This window comes from Triticum dicoccoides, chromosome 6B (genome assembly GCF_002162155.2).
Source record: "Triticum dicoccoides isolate Atlit2015 ecotype Zavitan chromosome 6B, WEW_v2.0, whole genome shotgun sequence".
Lineage (NCBI taxonomy): Eukaryota > Viridiplantae > Streptophyta > Magnoliopsida > Poales > Poaceae > Triticum > Triticum dicoccoides.
In genome coordinates this window covers 49,083,279-49,101,156 of record NC_041391.1, presented here as the reverse complement: position 1 = coordinate 49,101,156, position 17,878 = coordinate 49,083,279, and the positions used below count along the sequence as shown (strand labels likewise).

The window sequence follows — 17,878 nt, the reverse complement described above, 5'->3', positions numbered from 1 at the left end:
CCCACCTGAATATATTACCACTCAAAAGAGGATCGAGGAATTACAGCGTAGGTTCATATTAACAACAATTAATGAATAGAGGCAGAGAGGAAATTCAGCCATTGCTTAGCCGAAGCATTATCTTCTTTGTTTCTAAACCGGAAGACCCAGAGGGAGAAATCAGCTACTATGTTACGAATTGTGGTGCGGTGGGAGTGATCCTCGTTTCTGAAGACCAAGGCATTCCTCAAGTCCCAGATTTTCCATGCCACTGTCAGGGCGACTGAGGGCCAGATGTTTGGGTTGAGACCATGGATCGTAGGGTGTTGTTGCAGCTCATCCAGAGAGGTTGGAGATGGCAGTCCCAAGGCAGACCAGACCTGTGTTGCATAGGAGCAGTTGGAGATAAGATGAAGAGCATCCTCGTGTGGATCTTGGCACCGTGGGCAAGCAGCTGATTGTGCAATGTGCTTGTGAAGCATGTTGGCCTTGGTGTTCAGACGGTCGCGGAGGAGAAGCCAAGCGAAGATCTTGACCTTGATTGGCACCATGGAGCCCCAGATGAATTGGTCGATGAGTATTGGCAAGTGGTTGTTGATAGTTTTCCAGAGGAAGGAGGGCCTTGCAGCTTTTGCTGCGATGCCAAGAGGATGTTGATGGTGGTACCACAGTGTCCAAGGGACATTGGGGTTCTGTAAAAGTTTGAAGGAAAATTTCATAAGCAAGCAGCGGTTCTGAATCTCAAGATTTTTAATACCTAGACCACCATAATTTTTCGGTTTGCAAACATTTTTCCACGCGACTAAACAGCTTGCCCCTGTGCAAGTAGGTTCGTTAGACCAGAAGAACGCCCTACGAATGGCGTCAAGTTTGGTTAAGATGGACTTGGGGAGGCGGAAAACTGACATGAAGTACACTGTCAGTGAGTCTAGAACTGCAGTGAGCAGAGTTAGATGAGCACCGCGCGAGAGCAGACGCGCCACCCAGCCGAAGAGGAACTTTCGAAAGCTGTCAATGATTGGGTCGAAAGCTATGAGCGGTAGTTTAGTGGGGGAGAGTGGAAGGCCTAGGTATATTAGTGGAAAGGTGGCTAGTGAGCATCCGGTGGCAGTGGTGATTTTGTTTTGTAAGGATGGTTCAGTGGCGATGGTGAGGAGTGCTGTTTTTTGGAAGTTGATAAGCAAGCCTGTTGCAAGTGAGAAATCGTGTAGCGTTTGTTTTAGGATTAGGGAAGCTGAATCATTGGCCGCAGCGATGATGAGAGTATTGTCCGCATATTGCAGCGTCACTGGCGGTTCATTGGGACGTAGTGGGTGGCAAAGAACATTTTGCTTAAATGCGTTTGCAATCAGTCTTTGGAGGACGTCGGCAACAATGATGAACAAGTATGGCGAGAATGGGTCTCCTTGTCGTAAACCGCATCGGCATTGTATCCATGGCCCTGGAATGCCATTTAGGAGAACAACCGGTTTGCCAGTAGATAGGATTTCGTGGACCCATGAGCAGAATAATGGGGGGGAACCTCGAACTTGTAGGATCTGAAGGAGGGCCGACCAGCAGATGGAATCAAAAGCTTTTTTGAAATCCAACTTGAATACCATGGTCGGAGCTTTACGTGTGTGGCAGGTACTGAGGATATCGGCTGCATAAACAAAGTCAGCGATATTGCGTCCATGAAGAAACCCTGTTTGATCACAGTGGATGAGCAGAGGGATTAGAGGCTTGACTCTGTTAGTGAGGACTTTGGCGACTGCCTTTGGGGTGCAGTTTTGAAGGGAGATTGGTCGAAAGGCATCGGGAGACGTTGGCGCCAGGGTTTTGGGAAGGAGAACCATGAAGGCTCGGTTAAAACGTTCAAGAGAAGCCGTTTGGTCGTGGAAGGCAGAGAAGAATGGTAGTATTGAGTGTTTGATGTCGTGCCAGTATTTTCTGAAGAAGATAGGTCCAAAGCCGTCTGGTCCGGGGCTTGCATTTGTGTTCATGTTAAGGAAAGCCTGGTGGATTTCGTCTTGTGTGAAAGGTTGTGTAAGATCGGAGAGTTGTGGGAGGGTAGAGGGGTATAGCTGTTGTAAACTGAAGTTCCAAGTGTCGTGTTTGTCAGTTCCGATGAGTTGTTGAAAAAAGTTTTTTAGGATATCGGCTTTCTGTTCGTGTAGGAAAACTTCGGATGAGTTATGGATAAGCATGGGGATTTTATTTGAATGAGAGCGCTGAGTTGCCGAGGCGTGGAAGAACCTAGAGTTCTCATCACCATCAATGGCGACTCGAATCTTCCCCCTTTGCTTCCAAAAAGTGATCTTTTGCTTGACAGCACATTGTAGCACGTTAGATAGGACTAGCCTTAGTTTTTGCTCGAGGGGAGATAGAGGAGCGAATTCTTCGGTTAGGTCGAGGGCTTGGATAGCGATTTTGCAATTATTTTCCCGTTGGCAGATGGGCCGAAGCGTCTTGGCCCATGATTTCATGGCCGATCTTGTTTTTTTGATGTTGTGGGCGAGGGTGGCGGCTGGATCAGTGTGCGGGCCGCGTCCGTTGGGCTGCCAACAGGCCCGTACAGTATTGGTACAGGCCTGAAATGAGGTCCAGTAACGTTCAAATCTAAAAAGGCAGGAAGAAGGGACTGCAGTGGATATAGTAACTAGGAGAGGAACATGATCGGAGACAAATCTGGTTAGAGAGGTTAGGTGTGTGTTTGGAAATAGAGCATCCCAAGGAAGGTTAATGAGAACTCTATCTAAGCGAATCAGCGTGGGCGATAGTCGTTTGTTTGACCAGGTGAACTGTCTGTCCAAGAGCGGTATTTCTAATAGAGCAAGGTGATCAATTGTGTCATTGAAGGCATCGGCTTCCGATCGTCTGAAATTGTTGTTATTCCGCTCATTAGGAAATCTTGTGAGGTTAAAGTCACCAATGAGGAGCCAGGGGGATGTGGTTGATGGCTCAATTTGCTTAAGTTCATCTAGGAATTCAAGTTTTAGTGCTCGTTGAGAGGGTGCGTATACATTGGTAACGAAGATGTGGTGCGGCGAAGCAAGGCATGATAGGGTTAGGGTGGTAGTGAAGCGTTTGTGTTGACAGTTAAGGAGCGAGAAGCAGCGGGAGTTAGTTGCAGATAAGATTCCACCGGCAGATCCGATCGCGTCTAGGTGGTTACTGGAGTCGAGGAAACGTGGCAAGATGGATCGTAGTTTAATGGAGTCAGGTTTTTGTAATTTTGTTTCTTGTAGCAGAGCGATCGAGGGCCTCAGTTGTTTTATTTCGGAAAACACATTAGCACACTTATCATTGTCACCTAAACCACGCACGTTCCAGGATACGATAGAGAACGTCTCGTTTTTCATAATGGAAAGATAAGTTGACACCTTACATGGGGACAGATACCCAAAAGCCAAGCCTGGCAGTTGCTGATGCAGATCGATACACTGACAGAATAAGTAGTGAGCAGCATTACAACCATCATACGACTAAGATAACTGGGTCCTATTGGTGTGAAGCACCGGATACAAGGCCAGCACATGCTGCTCCACGTGTGGCCGAGGATGAGGTAGAGCATCATGGAGATCCGGGGACACTAGAGCCCGAGGCGATGTCGCCGACCATCTCAGGCGGAGCGCCACAGACATCAGCAACAGCCGCCAGCTCCTCCGGCGAAGCCGGGCCGCGAGCGGAGCTGTCGATGAGTCCCGTCTCGTCGCAGAGACGGGCATGGATGAGAGCGTCGGAGAGGTCCTTGGATGCCGCAGACAGATCGAGCTTCTTGGCCTTGGAGCGCATGGCCTTGGCAGTCATGGTGGAGTAGATAGGAGGGTCAAGCTCAGCCAGTCGAGCGCTGCGCCTGGCCTTGATGGATGAGTCAACAGCCATCTTTGAGCGCCTGCTGATGCGCCTGGCAAGGCACTCATGAGGAGGCTCTGGAGGCATATCCATGGTTTGATCAGCAGGAATCGGCACAGAGAGAGGCACCGTGGGTGCAGGTGGGGAAGGAGGAGGTGACAGATTCTGCGGTTGAGGAGGAGGAGGAGAAGGGGCAGGCAGTGAGAGGATGGGGCGAGCGAGGCGTGCGCGCGCGCGCGAAAGGGCAGGCGAGGGCATGCGAGCCGGAGGGTTCCATGGAGCATGGACCAGCATTGCGACCGGCATGCCATCCGCCATGACAGCAAGGATCGGGATGCCGTCGAGAGGCCGATCGGATGGGGAAGGTGGAGGTCCCAGTGGAGATTCCGGTGTGCATGCGAAGGGTGATTTTTATATCTGTTGATTGCTTCTTTTCCCTTGGATACTGTACACAGGAGACATGGTCTACAACATAAGTCAAGGTGTGTAAGAAGCATGCAATTTTGATATCATGTGCATATATTGGTTAACAAAAAAACTGTCTGCCACCGTAATAATTTCTCAACCTATATCACTCTATGCGATAATCACTACTCAACCTGTATGCGTAAACGACCTTGAGTCGAGGGGCTCATTCTTATCTCTTCTTTCTCTCTCCTCCTTCTCCACCCCTCTGCTTGAGAGCTCCACAGGGCACCCCGGCCCGATCCCATGCCTCGTCTGACGGCGCTGCCGGTCAGCGATGGCTAGGGGGAGGAGCGCGGGTTCCTGTACATAGTAGTTATAGCCTAGTAGTATTTCGACTTGCGTTGTTGTGGACTGGCGTTATGCCGTTCTGGAGCTTTACCCCGGCGACCTCGGGCGACGCCGGTTGGAGACCCTCTTCCTCCCCTTGTTCTCCTCCATGGTGGAGGCTAGCAGGAGCTCGAGCTCCCTTTCAATAAGCTCGTGGGAAAGCTAGATCTGGCTCGATCAGGTGCTGTTTGTTCTTCTTCTTTGTGCTGCCATGGAGGTAGGGACGGGGAGGAACTCAGTTTTTGGTGAAGCTGCTGATCTGGTGATCCAGGGGATTATCAAGCTGGCTTCAAGTGCAGTCAACGTTAATCTTCTTGCTCTGCTCCGACCACTGCTTCTGGAGTTGCAGATCAAATCATTACGCTGTATCCTCTCTGAGAGTTCTTGGAGCCAAAATTTTGCAGCATATGGTTGGGGAGCTCGGTGCAGAGAGCACCATGAGATTCTCGCCACTGCGCCGCTGCATCTTCTGGTCAAAAGGCGACCACTCGGAGTTCCGGCGACGACGTCCGGCTCTTGTAATTCCAGTTTATCTAGTTCTTCGGCTTGGTATTCACACGTTCTACCTCCGGTTCACCGGTGGTGCTATAACCATTCCTCCACCCCAAGTGGTTTCATCCCCGGCGGTGCTGGAATTGTGCCAGGATCGAAGACGGCGAAGAGGACGCGATTGCTTTTCATTTTTGTTGTCTGGGGTCCAATCTGTAAAATATCCGGCCTGGGTTGTAATTTTATTTTTCTGTTGGGTCTTTATGTAATATGTTGCATGCTTATCTAATATAAGTCTGGGTCCTTCGGGACCCTTCTTGTGTTCAAAAAAAAACCTGTATGCGTAAACCTCCCTCACCTTATAAGGCTCCTATGTTTTCAAGTGTAAATTGAAGTTTTTTAGATCTTTAAACGTATATGAAAATCATATGTGTACATTTTTTTTATACAAGTCCCTTACTAAAATCTCAGCGAGGAAAAATAATTTCAATTGTACAAGTTCAACGTTTGGGTGGCGATATTAATGCAATAGCATGTGGAATATGTTATGGAAAATAAAATACAAATTTGATTCATATTTAAGGAAAATATCATATGTTTGTGGATTTTTAGCTATTCAAAATATTTCATGATTTTTTTTGTAACTATACCACAACATGAATTTTTTTTTAAGTGTAAATTTAAGTTTTTAGATCTTTCAGCGTATATGAAAATCATATGTGTAATTTTTTTTATACAAGTCCCTTACTAAAATCTCAGTCAGGAAAAATAATGTGTATGCAATTGTACAAGTTCATCGTTTGGGTGGTGATATTAATCCAATATCATGTGGGATATGTTATGGAAAATAAAATCCAAATTTGATTCATATTCAAGGAAAATATCATATGTTTGTGGATTATTAGCTATTCAAAATATTTCATGATTTTTTTGTAACTATACCACAACATGAGTTTTTTGAACAATAAAAACGAGTTAGCTCTTAAAATATTCCAGAATTGACATCCTTCAATTTACTGTAGCACAAAACCAGTAGCATGGGGTCTGTATTCAAAGAAGCTTCCCAAACTTTGTGATTTTGTTTGGATAGTCATAGTACGTCTTATTGGGTGTATCTGTCAGGTGTTATTAAATATAGTGTAATACAAATTACCATTTGTAGTTTCATTTCATATGCACGGCGGACAACCAACTAAATCATCACATATCAACAAACTTGAGGGTATAGAAATTTTGAGAGATGATGTGCGATGGTGGCAAGAGATGTGCCGTCAGATTCGGGCTCCAATTCAAGCACCTCAAGTGTAGGCTAGAGATCATACATTTCCTAAAGAATTAATCAAACTATATGAATCATGTATACCAGTCAAATATTTTCATATCATTTTTCTATAACACTAGAGATGGTCATGGGAGATCATTCTTAGTTTGGAAATAGATGAACCACACTTGCCACGTGGTATGTTAGGGAGTTCTCTGTTTCAAATTCATTCATACCATAGTGACCAGCTACAAATAAAAAGATTCGTATGCATGCAATCTCAAGGCATTGCGCGAACAGAAAATCAACAACTAAAATATCTCCAACATGTGATAGAGGAAGAGATCACACACGTGTTACATAAAAGTCACCAGTTTCTAAATTTATTTTTTTTAGATGATCACAGAAAATGTTCTTACACAGAACTAGCGAACTCCAAATCTTGCACGACAGGGGGCACTGATCAGAATAGATTCTGTCTACTCAAGTTAACATAGAGTCAAATGTGGGTTCCTATTTTACAATGTTAATACTTCTATTGAAGATTGTAGGTACTCATGAAGAACCTAATGCACTTTAGAAGAATGAGTTAAATCTTGAATCCCAGTAGAGAAGTGAACACAATCCAAACAGTGTCCCTTAGTGAATGATTTCTTTTCACTATATGTATGTATGTATGTATGTATGTATGTATGTATGTATGTATGTATGTATGTATCAGCACTATAGAAGCAATACACTTGATCAAATATTAACAGTGTCCGCAAAGCTGCATGTCAGCGATGGAGCCGCTACGAGCTCGGGTGTGAAGGTGATCCGTCATTTTTCCCTTTGGTGGCTACTGTCGTGGTTCCAGAGGCAGGTGACGGGTGTTGGTGTCAAGTTCAGAGGTTTCTTCAATCTTGATTGTAATTTTACTTCTTAGTTGTTGTTCCTTTGTGCAAAGGCTAGCTTTCTGCTGTCTTTTCAGTTTTGCCAGGTCGGTTACGTGACTTGTACTATGATACTTATGATATAAATGAGACACGTATTACCATGCAAAAAAATATATTAATGTGGTTGAGGCCAGATTATTGCCTGAGAAAGATATTTCATTGGGTAGGGCTTCCGTAACTAAACCTTCGAAAGTTACTTTTGCTTCTCTAGGGTTTTTTTTCTCTCCTATTTTTTTCTGTCATATTTTTTCTCCTTCTTTTTCTATTTTTACACCTGATAATATAAAAGATACAAAAAACACACATGCAACAAATCTAGCCGCGCATACTGCTAGTTTAAAAAATGTGTATAAATGTTGACAATGTATTACAAAAATTGTTGGTTTGTATTTGAAAAATGTTAGACGTGTATTAGAAAAAAAATATGTTGTTGACGTATACAAAAAATGTACAATAATAACCAATAGAACAAAGAAAACCGAAAAAAAGAAAATAAACAAAAGAAAAAAGAATGACAAAATGAAGAAACGGAGTGCAAAAAAGAATGAAAGAAATGAAGAAGAATAAACAGAGAGAAAAAAGGGAAAAAAACTCAAATAAAACCAGCTTGAATCGCCTCAAGTAAAACGCGCACCTACAACTTATCACGAACGGGACTTGGGCGGACTGGTAGCAGCACCCACGGTCACCTTGAGACAAGGAATCTATCTAGGTTCTCCCTTTCCTCGTCTCTTTTTCTAATTATATGTGCGAGAATGGGCCGGCCCAATACGACGTGGGGAGATGAAAAACCATCATGCACGTAGATCCTCGCCGTGCACATGGTAGTTAAAGGAAAGGTATTAGTTATCAAATCCAAATAATTTTGGTTTTCTCCTTTTTCAGACAGGACGGAATAGCTGTATGAATCCCATACACATGTAAGGCTGCGGTACCACAGGGAAGGCCCGCCGGAAAAATTAGAGTGACCATCAATTAAGGATGACACAAGCGGTCTGGATTCCAAACGAAAATCTTATATCTCTGTCTGGCAACACATTTTCATAGCCAATATAAAATTGTGTGAGCTTTCTCACGTCCCAGTAAGCTTTATATATATTGTTGAAGGGATAACGAAGGCCTTTTCATCTGTATATCCATGTATCCTTCTAATCAGACATCATCGTGGATGGGCTTGTAGGCTACACGCGGTGCCGCCGTAGCGGCAACGATGGGACTAGGAGTCACCAGATCCGGCCAGGAGTGGTTGGTCTCCGTCTCCAGCCATGGTTGGCGTCTTGCCAAGTTCAGGCCTCCACGGATGCGAGTGGCACGATGCAGCGTCGTTGATCTTTTTCTGCAGGTCTGGATCGAGAGGAGGGCGGCGTGGGGGCTATTAGCTTCGGACTAATAATGGTGGTTTGCCCCTGATGCTCTTCTTCCGCCAAGTCGTCTTTCTGCCGGATGTCAACCTCTTGGATCTGGTCGTTGATGAGTTCTGGTCTTTTCGAGCGAAGATCTATATGGATTGGTGTATGTCGCCCCAGGCTATCTAGATCGGAAAGGCTCCGGTCGTGCGTACTAATATTATCAACCAACACGGCCTCAAGATGACGCGATGTGAAGCTTCAATTTCTTATTTTTATCATGGGACTTGTTTAAGTCAAGATTCTCAAGGCATTGATAGACGTGGAGAAAGTCATGGCGGCTGTGATTGGAGGTCTTGAAGTTTTGGTGGAAGGGGGTATTGGATGCGATGACAGTTGTATGCCAGGTGTTTGGTGACATGGACCAGCGGCCTCGGCAAGCGGGGGTGGCAGAACTGGTGGACTGCATTTTTGGTGGTACTCCTCGAGTATCGAGTCTCAATTCCTAGGGTGAAAACCCAAGGTATGGCACTTATTGGTTGTAATTGGCAATGGCCTTGTTGAAGGCATTGTTTTTGGGTGAACTCGAAATTTTTCCAGGGTGAAAACTCACGATCTTCGATGGGGCAACGACAACACTTGTGCATTGTTCCCTTCTTGGGGGCGTTGCTTTTGGAGAATCTTTTTTGTAATCTGGGCATTGTCTTCAGTGGTGGTTAGAGTGCTGTTGATGCTAGTGATTAATCACCATGGCGGGGTATTTTTTTCTTCTATTCTTCTTATTTTCTTTTTTGGCTGTGTGTATCCTTGATGTCTTTGGACATCTTGTTGGTAGAGAGGCCGGGTGTAATTGGTGGCTTGGGGTTCCACGACCTTGATCTATTCACTTATGCAAAGTTTGCTAAACATACATGGCTATTTCTATCTAAATAGCTCATGTACGAGGGTCCTTTATGGAAGATACCATGAAATGAGATTCTTTTTTTTTTCAAATGCGGTTCCCGCATAGTGCATCGCTAACTTGGCGTGCTATTCTGAAATGGCAAGAAGGTTTGAAGGAGGGTATGCGGTGAAAAAATCGGAATGCACATACTACAAAGATATGGCAAGATAAATGGGTGCAGGGCATGCCGCTGATGAAACCACAATGATGCAATTGAGAAACTCCGGTCCAACTTGTAGCTGATCTTATCGATGAAAAACATGGGCGACTGGAACACTCCTTTTATTCATTAGGTGTTTATCCCATCAGATGAGGTGGCCATCCTTAATATGCCTAGACCAAATAATCCAGCAGAGGACATTTGGTCGTGGGTATCATAAAGAAATGACATTTGTTCTCTTCAATTGTTGTACAGAGCCATGACGGACACAAGGTATGGTGTGGTAGATGGACTGTCTAGTTTGTCTAGTGGGGGAAAATTGAAAAGGCAACAAAAGCTTATGGTACAAGCCAAGTTAAGAGTAAATTGGTGGAGAGTAATTAAAAACATCCTACCTTTCATATGCATAACTAAAAAGGCATGTGATGGCGTTATGTGTGTGCCCTATGTGTGGCCATGGGGAGAAAATGTTACTTCATATGCTTCTCTAGAAATAATTGAACAAGGGAAAGCCAAGGGTGTGGATAGTCCTTACTACTTTAATAATACTCAATTTGAAAGTCCAAGAAATTACTTAAATTTAATTCAAGTTTCAGAATCATTTTGTTATATTTAGATTAATGCAACATAAATATCTATTTAATGCATAATATATCTAATTAGGGGTGAACTTGTGAATGGGCACATGAATGGAACTCAAACAAACAATCATATGCAGACAAGACCTTCTGTCTTTTATTCCCAAGTTTGAACTAGTATAGTTCGGGTTCTTACATGATAGTGCATGTCACTTTATATTTTCACCGGTACAACCACCAAACCATGGACTAAGAAAATGGTGTTTCATATATCTAGTACTAGAGTTCTTATCTTCTCAGTTAGTACCGAGGATGCCAAATGGCGCAATGGTGGTCGAGCAATATGGAGGGATGTAGACATTGCACATTGCCGGTAGCGTCTGCAGCGCTAGGTTCCTTATTTCCTCGATCTGGGGCAGTTGTTGAGGCTGGACAGAGCCCTGGTGCTGTGGGTTTTGCTGAGATGGCTGGAAGGAGCCCTGGCCTGATGGATATTGTTGTTGAGGCTGCTAGAGGGAGATCTGGCTCGACGGTTGCTGTTGTTGTTGTTGTTGTTGTTGTTGTTGTTGTTGTTGTTGTTGTTGTTGTTGTTGTTGTTGTTGTTGTTGTTGTTGTTGTTGTTGTTGTTGTTGTTGTTGTTGTTGTTGTTGTTGTTGCAGAATAATAGCATGAACGACATTGTGGATGGCTTGGCACCGCGACTGCTCGGGGATCTGCCACAACCGTTGACAACATAATTGTTGCAACAGTTGGTAACTACTTTGTTGCAATACTTGTGAGCTTGCATGCGCTATGTTGTGTTGTTGCAAGACCACATCCCTGCATGGAATCAGTTGTTGTTGTTGCAAAAGTTGTTGAAGAATTTGTTGAAGGATTTGTTGTTGTTGTTGTTGTTGTTGTTGTTGTTGTTGTTGTTGTTGTTGTTGTTGTTGTTGTTGTTGTTGTTGTTGTTGTTGTGCTTGTTGTGCTTGTTGCAGTGAAATTGGTTGTTGTGGTTGCGGATACTGTGGTTGCGGTTGTGGATATGGTTGTTGTGGTGGAAATGGTTGTGGCTGCGGATATGGTAGTTGTGGCAGAAATGGTTGCGGCTGCGGAAATGGTTGTTGTGATGGAAATGGTTGCGGCTGCGGATATGGCTGTTGTGGTGGAAATGGTTGTTGCTGCCCTGGATATTGTTGTTGTTGCACCAACGGAACTTGCTCTTGTGGTTGTTGCTGAGATGGATTTTGCGGCTGCAATTGTGGCACTGGAACTCTAACTGAAGTTGTGGCGGTGGTCGCCACGATAGCAAGGAGGGAAAGGATGAGAAAGGTCTTCATGGTGGATTTGTATTGACCACTGCTTGCTTGGCTTGAATGATACACTCTACTTATGAGAATGATGAATGACGAAGGATGGTCATCATGCTACATGCCTATTTATAGCTTCCATGGTATGATCTCTTTCACAATTGGCATTTGCTTGCCTGGAAAGTGCTTGGATGCTTCCCGAAATCAATTTTTGGTATGTTGTGTTTTGTGGCACTATCATTCCACAACAAAAAAGGTGTGGTAACACACATGACTCATCTTATTCACTTTACGAATAAACACTAATCTAGATTGCTTAATTTTTTGAAACTAAGTTTGTAATGTTATGCAAGTTGTTACGTGTAAACTAGATAAGCATTGCTTGCACAGAACTTAGTTTGTAATCTTGTGTGGCCTATTAAGATAGATGAGACTAGTAATGTAACTTGCTTTAGTAGGTCATGACTCATCAAATTCCTTTTACATGTCAAGTGTTGTAGTGTTCTAGAAGTTATTAGCAAACATCAATTTTGTAATGTTCTACAAGTTGTTACGTGTAAAATAGATAAGCTTGACTTGCACACAAAAAAGATTGTAATCATGTGTGACCTGTTAAGATAGATTAGAGTAGTAATGTAGCTTGCTTTGATAGACCTTGACTCATCAAATTGCTTTTACTTGTCTTCAGTGTTGTATATGTCGTACAAGTTATTGACACTTTTCAGCTTAGTATGGCTTGCAATGTGTGTGCATGCCAAGTTATGTTCTAGCTTCTATTCGTTTGTAGATCTTAGTTTGTTTTACGCAAATCATATAAATGATCATCCACGCTAAGGCTTGCGAGTGCAGCTGCAACAATGTTGGCAGGGTCGGAGGGAGGCTATGGCATGGCATGAGTTTTCATGACAACCTATAGTTCATTATGTGTGGAAAGATACATGTTATGTTTCTTATGCGTGCTAAAAATATATGTTTTTAAATAAAAATCAATAGAGTAGTTAAATAATGGATTGTATTAAGATAGAAATTATATTTTGATTAGCAAATTCTAGGAAAAGTTGACATGACCTCTACTCATTATTTATCTTTTGGATCAAATTCAAATAATAATAAAATAAATGGATGTGATTCCATCATGGCCATTTCGAATATTTGAAAGTAAAATCCAAACAGTATCCTTAGATTACAATAAAAGTTACACGTTAGTTGTTTGAAATAAAAATACAAATGATCTATTATATTATTAAAATCAGAAAAATTAAGTTAAAAATAGTGGATGTGATTTCCTTGAAATAATATGTATGCATGTCTTCTTATCCCGCGAGTTTCTAGAAAAACGACGCAAGGCTCACTCTATTGGTATGAGCCGATGAGAAAAATTCATATGCAACGGGAAAGTTGGAGTCCGAACCTAACATATATACGTGTCTTTCATTATAACTTGTCATAAGTGCTTTTTATGATTTGAAAAACAAAATGGATTCATAAGCACTAAGGGCATATCCAACGCCGACCATCAAACCATCTGCCACCATCCGGACTACATGGTCCAGACGTGTTGTGCCATCCAATGCTGGCCTGTATTGGTCTATAGGACGGTCCGGACGTACTTTCTCCCACAAACCGGAGACAAACGTGGGGGACGCGGGCTTTGCGGGCGTCCGGACAGCACCCACGACTGCTTCTTATCACACGTGCCCACCCAAACCGCCTCCTCCCATGCCCGCACGTGTTCCCGCCCTGCACCAGCTGCCCGCATTCACTCCACTGCAGGGCATATGCATCCCTTACTGCCTCCGCAATGGAAGCGGTGCACTGGCTGCGGGCGCTGCACGCCCTGCTGAACATGCATCCTCGCCCTATTCAAACGGCTGCAGACTGCCCGCCTTCCTTCATTAAACCCGTGTGTGTGCCAAGATACCTACTCCAACCACATGTCCGTTTGCGAGCCGGCCGGCAATAAACAGAACGCCGGTTGGCTTCTGGTGTTTGCCCGCTATTTAAACTATGTCAGATGTCGGGCAAGAACCACACCACACCTCCACTCACCATTATCCTCCTTGAGAAGTTATCTTCATGGCATCCGACGAGTAGGAAGAAGAGTATTTCGGCATAAAAACGGCTGGGTGGCCCGTCGAGCCCGCCGGTCACGAACTGAGGAGTGGCGAGTTGTTACAGGTCGGCACCGGCGGGGAGCACGGCTGCATGGGCATCGTGGCTGCGTCGACGGTGCCGTGTCATACCGCCCCTCCCATGCTTGCGTCCGCGTCATCTGATGTCAACGTGCGCGTAGCCAAGCCCTGCCTGCAGAGAAAGAAACGGGCTGCACAGACATCGACTAGGTGGTGGCCAGCACGTCCACGCTCGCCGCCATCATCGAGGAGCCGCTGCCGCTTGGGTCCCATGAATGGCACGCCAAGGTGACGCCGGAGTACGCACCCGATGCCTTGCCCTTTGGCAGGCCACCGTCGTCCCCTACCCAAAACCAACTCCGATCCATGCAGTGTAGGGACCCTTCCCCACCGGCAAAAGCATCAACCGGCTGTTTCACTCCGATGAGCGGTAGGGAAGCGAGCCGCTCTTTGTGCTAAAGCATATACCTCCAGGGCTAACAGCTACGGGACATGGGGACGGCAATGGAGATCCGCCGGCAGTAGACTAGTCAATGCTATCCATGTCGTCGGAGTGGCTATTCGCCGACGCTGAGTAGTTTTATGTTACTCTAGTATCGTTTTTAGTTAAAAGATATGTCCAAAATGTAAACGTTTTCGTGCGATTTGTATGAATTTCACTGTCTTTGCATGAATTTCATCTGGTTTGTTAAAAAAGTGTTTGAAAGATATGCGAACAGGGTTGGATGGCGGTTTCATGTATCGATGTCCACGGACTGGTCCTCTGTCCATGGACGATTGTGTTGGGATAATCCAAACAATGCCTGAGTTAGTTTGGTGTAACCGTGATCAAGCTGGCCGGATAATTAACTAGGTAAGTTGAGATGTACGTGGGGTGGCCGGTTTGCAAGCCATGTAGTATTAGGAATTAGCATGCATGCTGCCCGTGTCCTAGTTATGTTCCAACGTGTGTCCGGCCAGGAGTAGTTGTTTGAGTCGGTTTAAGTTAGCTAGCTATAGCTCGTGAGGTCATTTATATATATGCACACCGGTGCATCAGATTTGTAACACCGTGAGTTGAGAAACAAGAAAATAAAGAGAAAAGAGGGCACGACAAGGGCCCTTGGCTATCATTTTTTTGTGCGCGTGTGTTCCTCATATCTGATGTAATCGATCATGAGGGCGAAATTCCAACAATTGGTCTCTAGAGCAAGGTTCCAGTACAGCTGCGCTTGCCCCGGGGTGGCGACCTACTAGCGCCTCAGGGCGGGCCATATAGTCGTTCGGTGGTACATCGACGAGGAAGAGCGGGCGATATAGTCGCTGGGTGGTGCAGCGATGAGGTGGAGCAGGCAATAGTCGTTCGGGGAGCGACGTACGAGGAGGACCGGGTGATCTTTGCTCGGCGTAGCGACGGTGAGAAGGTGGCGAGGACACTGTCGTAAGCGAGGCGGCTCGTGATTGTCGTTCGGCGGAACGACCTGGAGGAGGGCGACATGCTGTCGTCGACAAGGCATTGGTGATCGGTGATGGTTATGGAGGTGCAGAAGTTGCGACACCAGGGAAACCATCGATATCATCGCAAATGAGAGCAAGGTGTAGACGGCAAACATGCGGGCTGTCGTCGAGGTGTGCATGAGTTCTTGTATGGTGCGTCCAAGAATTCGGGGGTGTGAGTCATCTGCTGTAGTTGAGACGCGTCACTGGCGGATGAGAACTAAGTGTTAGACTGGATGGAAAAAGGAAATTGTGCCTTGCGTTTCTGTTCGTGATCAAGGAGTTCCGGCGAGTTCATATACGGTGAAGTTGAGTTACACGTATATGGTGAGTTGCGTTGCCGCTGGACAGGGAGCGTTGTTTGGTAAATTGTGTCACCAACAATGATGGGAAAGTTGAGATGTGGTGGGTGAAGAGTTGTGCCTCCCTGCGTGCATTCAACCGATGAGAAGATGAAGATCAACGTGAAGATGGACGCGCACCAGTTAAGTTGATTTCATGCATGAGGCTATGTGTTTAGTCTGCATGTAGCACGCTAAGATGTGACAGCGTGGCTGGTAGTCCGGGTATTCGTTGGTTAAAATCTATGAGTTGGTATGCAAACGAAGTTGCGGTGAGATGAAGTAGTGATCATCATTGCAAGGAGAGCGAAGTTGCAGTCAGGTAAGTTGCGTCACCGGAGGCAGCCAGCCTGACAAGATGAACAGGTGGTCGACTGCGTGTCTCGTGTGTCGTCGGATAAAGAGACGGATGTTTGGATTAGGGGTGATTGTTGGGATAATCCAAACAATGCCTGCGTTAGTTTGGTGTAATCGTGATCAAGCTAGCCGGATAATTAACTAGGTAAGTTGAGATGTACGTGGGGTGACCGGTTTGCAAGCCGTGTAGTATTAGGAATTAGCATGCATGCTGCTCGTGTCCTAGTTATGTTCCAACGTGTGTCTGGCCAGGAGTAGTTGTTTGAGTCGGTTTAGGTTAGATAGCTATAGCTCGTGAGGTCGTTTATATATATGCACACCGGTGCATCGGATTTGTAATACCGTGAGTTGAGAAACAAGAAAATAAAGAGAAAAAAGGGCACGACAAGGGCCCTTGGCTGTCATTTTTCTGTGCATGTCACTTTATTTTTTCACCGCTACAACGACGAAACCATGGACTAAGGAAACGGTGTTTCATATATCTAGTACAAGTTCTTCTCTTCTCATTTAGAACTGAAGATGCCAGATGGCGCAATGGTGGTCGAGCAATATGCAGGGATGTAGACATTGCACATTGCCGGTAGCGTCTGCAGTGCTAGGTTCCTTATTTCCTCGAACTGGGGAAGTTGTTGAGACTGGACAAAGCCCTGGGCCTGTGGGTTCTGCTGAGATGGCTGGAAGGAGCCCTGGCCCGATGGATATTGTTGCTGAGGCTGCTGGTAGGAGACCTGGCTCGACGGTTGTTGTTGTTGTTGTTGTTGTTGTTGTTGTTGTTGTTGTTGTTGTTGTTGTTGTTGTTGTTGTTGTTGTTGCAGAATAATAGCATGAACGACATTGTGGATGGCTTGGCACCGCGACTGCTCGGGGATCTGCCACAACCGTTGACAACATAATTGTTGCAACAGTTGGTAACTACTTTGTTGCAATACTTGTGAGCTTGCATGCGCTATGTTGTGTTGTTGCAAGACCACATCCCTGCATGGAATCAGTTGTTGTTGTTGCAAAAGTTGTTGAAGAATTTGTTGAAGGATTTGTTGTTGTTGTTGTTGTTGTTGTTGTTGTTGTTGTTGTTGTTGTTGTTGTTGTTGTTGTTGTTGTTGTTGTTGTTGTTGTTGTTGTTGTTGTTGTTGTTGTTGTGCTTGTTGTGCTTGTTGCAGTGAAATTGGTTGTTGTGGTTGCGGATACTGTGGTTGCGGTTGTGGATATGGTTGTTGTGGTGGAAATGGTTGTGGCTGCGGATATGGTAGTTGTGGCAGAAATGGTTGCGGCTGCGGAAATGGTTGTTGTGATGGAAATGGTTGCGGCTGCGGATATGGCTGTTGTGGTGGAAATGGTTGTTGCTGCCCTGGATATTGTTGTTGTTGCACCAACGGAACTTGCTCTTGTGGTTGTTGCTGAGATGGATTTTGCGGCTGCAATTGTGGCACTGGAACTCTAACTGAAGTTGTGGCGGTGGTCGCCACGATAGCAAGGAGGGAAAGGATGAGAAAGGTCTTCATGGTGGATTTGTATTGACCACTGCTTGCTTGGCTTGAATGATACACTCTACTTATGAGAATGATGAATGACGAAGGATGGTCATCATGCTACATGCCTATTTATAGCTTCCATGGTATGATCTCTTTCACAATTGGCATTTGCTTGCCTGGAAAGTGCTTGGATGCTTCCCGAAATCAATTTTTGGTATGTTGTGTTTTGTGGCACTATCATTCCACAACAAAAAAGGTGTGGTAACACACATGACTCATCTTATTCACTTTACGAATAAACACTAATCTAGATTGCTTAATTTTTTGAAACTAAGTTTGTAATGTTATGCAAGTTGTTACGTGTAAACTAGATAAGCATTGCTTGCACAGAACTTAGTTTGTAATCTTGTGTGGCCTATTAAGATAGATGAGACTAGTAATGTAACTTGCTTTAGTAGGTCATGACTCATCAAATTCCTTTTACATGTCAAGTG

The 17,878-nt window shown here is 44.9% G+C and overlaps 2 protein-coding genes across 3 annotated transcripts in view; both read right to left on the bottom strand.

Moving 5' to 3' along the window:
• The window catches only part of LOC119322291 (alpha/beta-gliadin clone PW8142-like), an 18,620-nt gene extending 6,917 nt beyond the window's left edge, over positions 1–11,703 (bottom strand). Inside the window, exon 1 of one of the 2 annotated variants that reach the window (XM_037595781.1) lies at positions 11,306–11,703. In XM_037595781.1, coding sequence (XP_037451678.1) covers positions 11,306–11,639 — 334 coding nt within the window. In that variant the 5' untranslated portion in view covers positions 11,640–11,703. The remainder of the gene's footprint in view (positions 1–11,305) is intronic. The other variant, XM_037595780.1, reaches the window with a different exon arrangement.
• LOC119322290 (alpha/beta-gliadin clone PW8142-like) lies at positions 10,456–17,478 on the bottom strand. The gene is made up of 2 exons (XM_037595779.1): positions 16,563–17,478; positions 10,456–10,799 (listed from the first exon to the last, which is right to left on the bottom strand). The coding sequence occupies exons 1-2, from the start codon at positions 17,412–17,414 to the stop codon at positions 10,617–10,619; spliced, it is 1,035 nt and encodes a 344-aa protein (XP_037451676.1). The 5' UTR covers positions 17,415–17,478; the 3' UTR covers positions 10,456–10,616.
• Positions 17,479–17,878: the final 400 nt, after the last annotated feature.

Bases quoted from the DNA above. Each gene is read 5' to 3' on its own strand.
- LOC119322290 (XM_037595779.1), bottom strand. From the start codon at position 17,414: ATGAAGACCTTTCTCATCCTTTCCCTCCTTGCTATCGTGGCGACCACC. The intron at 10,800-16,562 runs GGCTTTGTCCAG...CCATCAGGCCAG, and splicing joins AGCAGAACCCACAGGCCCAG to GGCTCCTTCCAGCCATCTCA.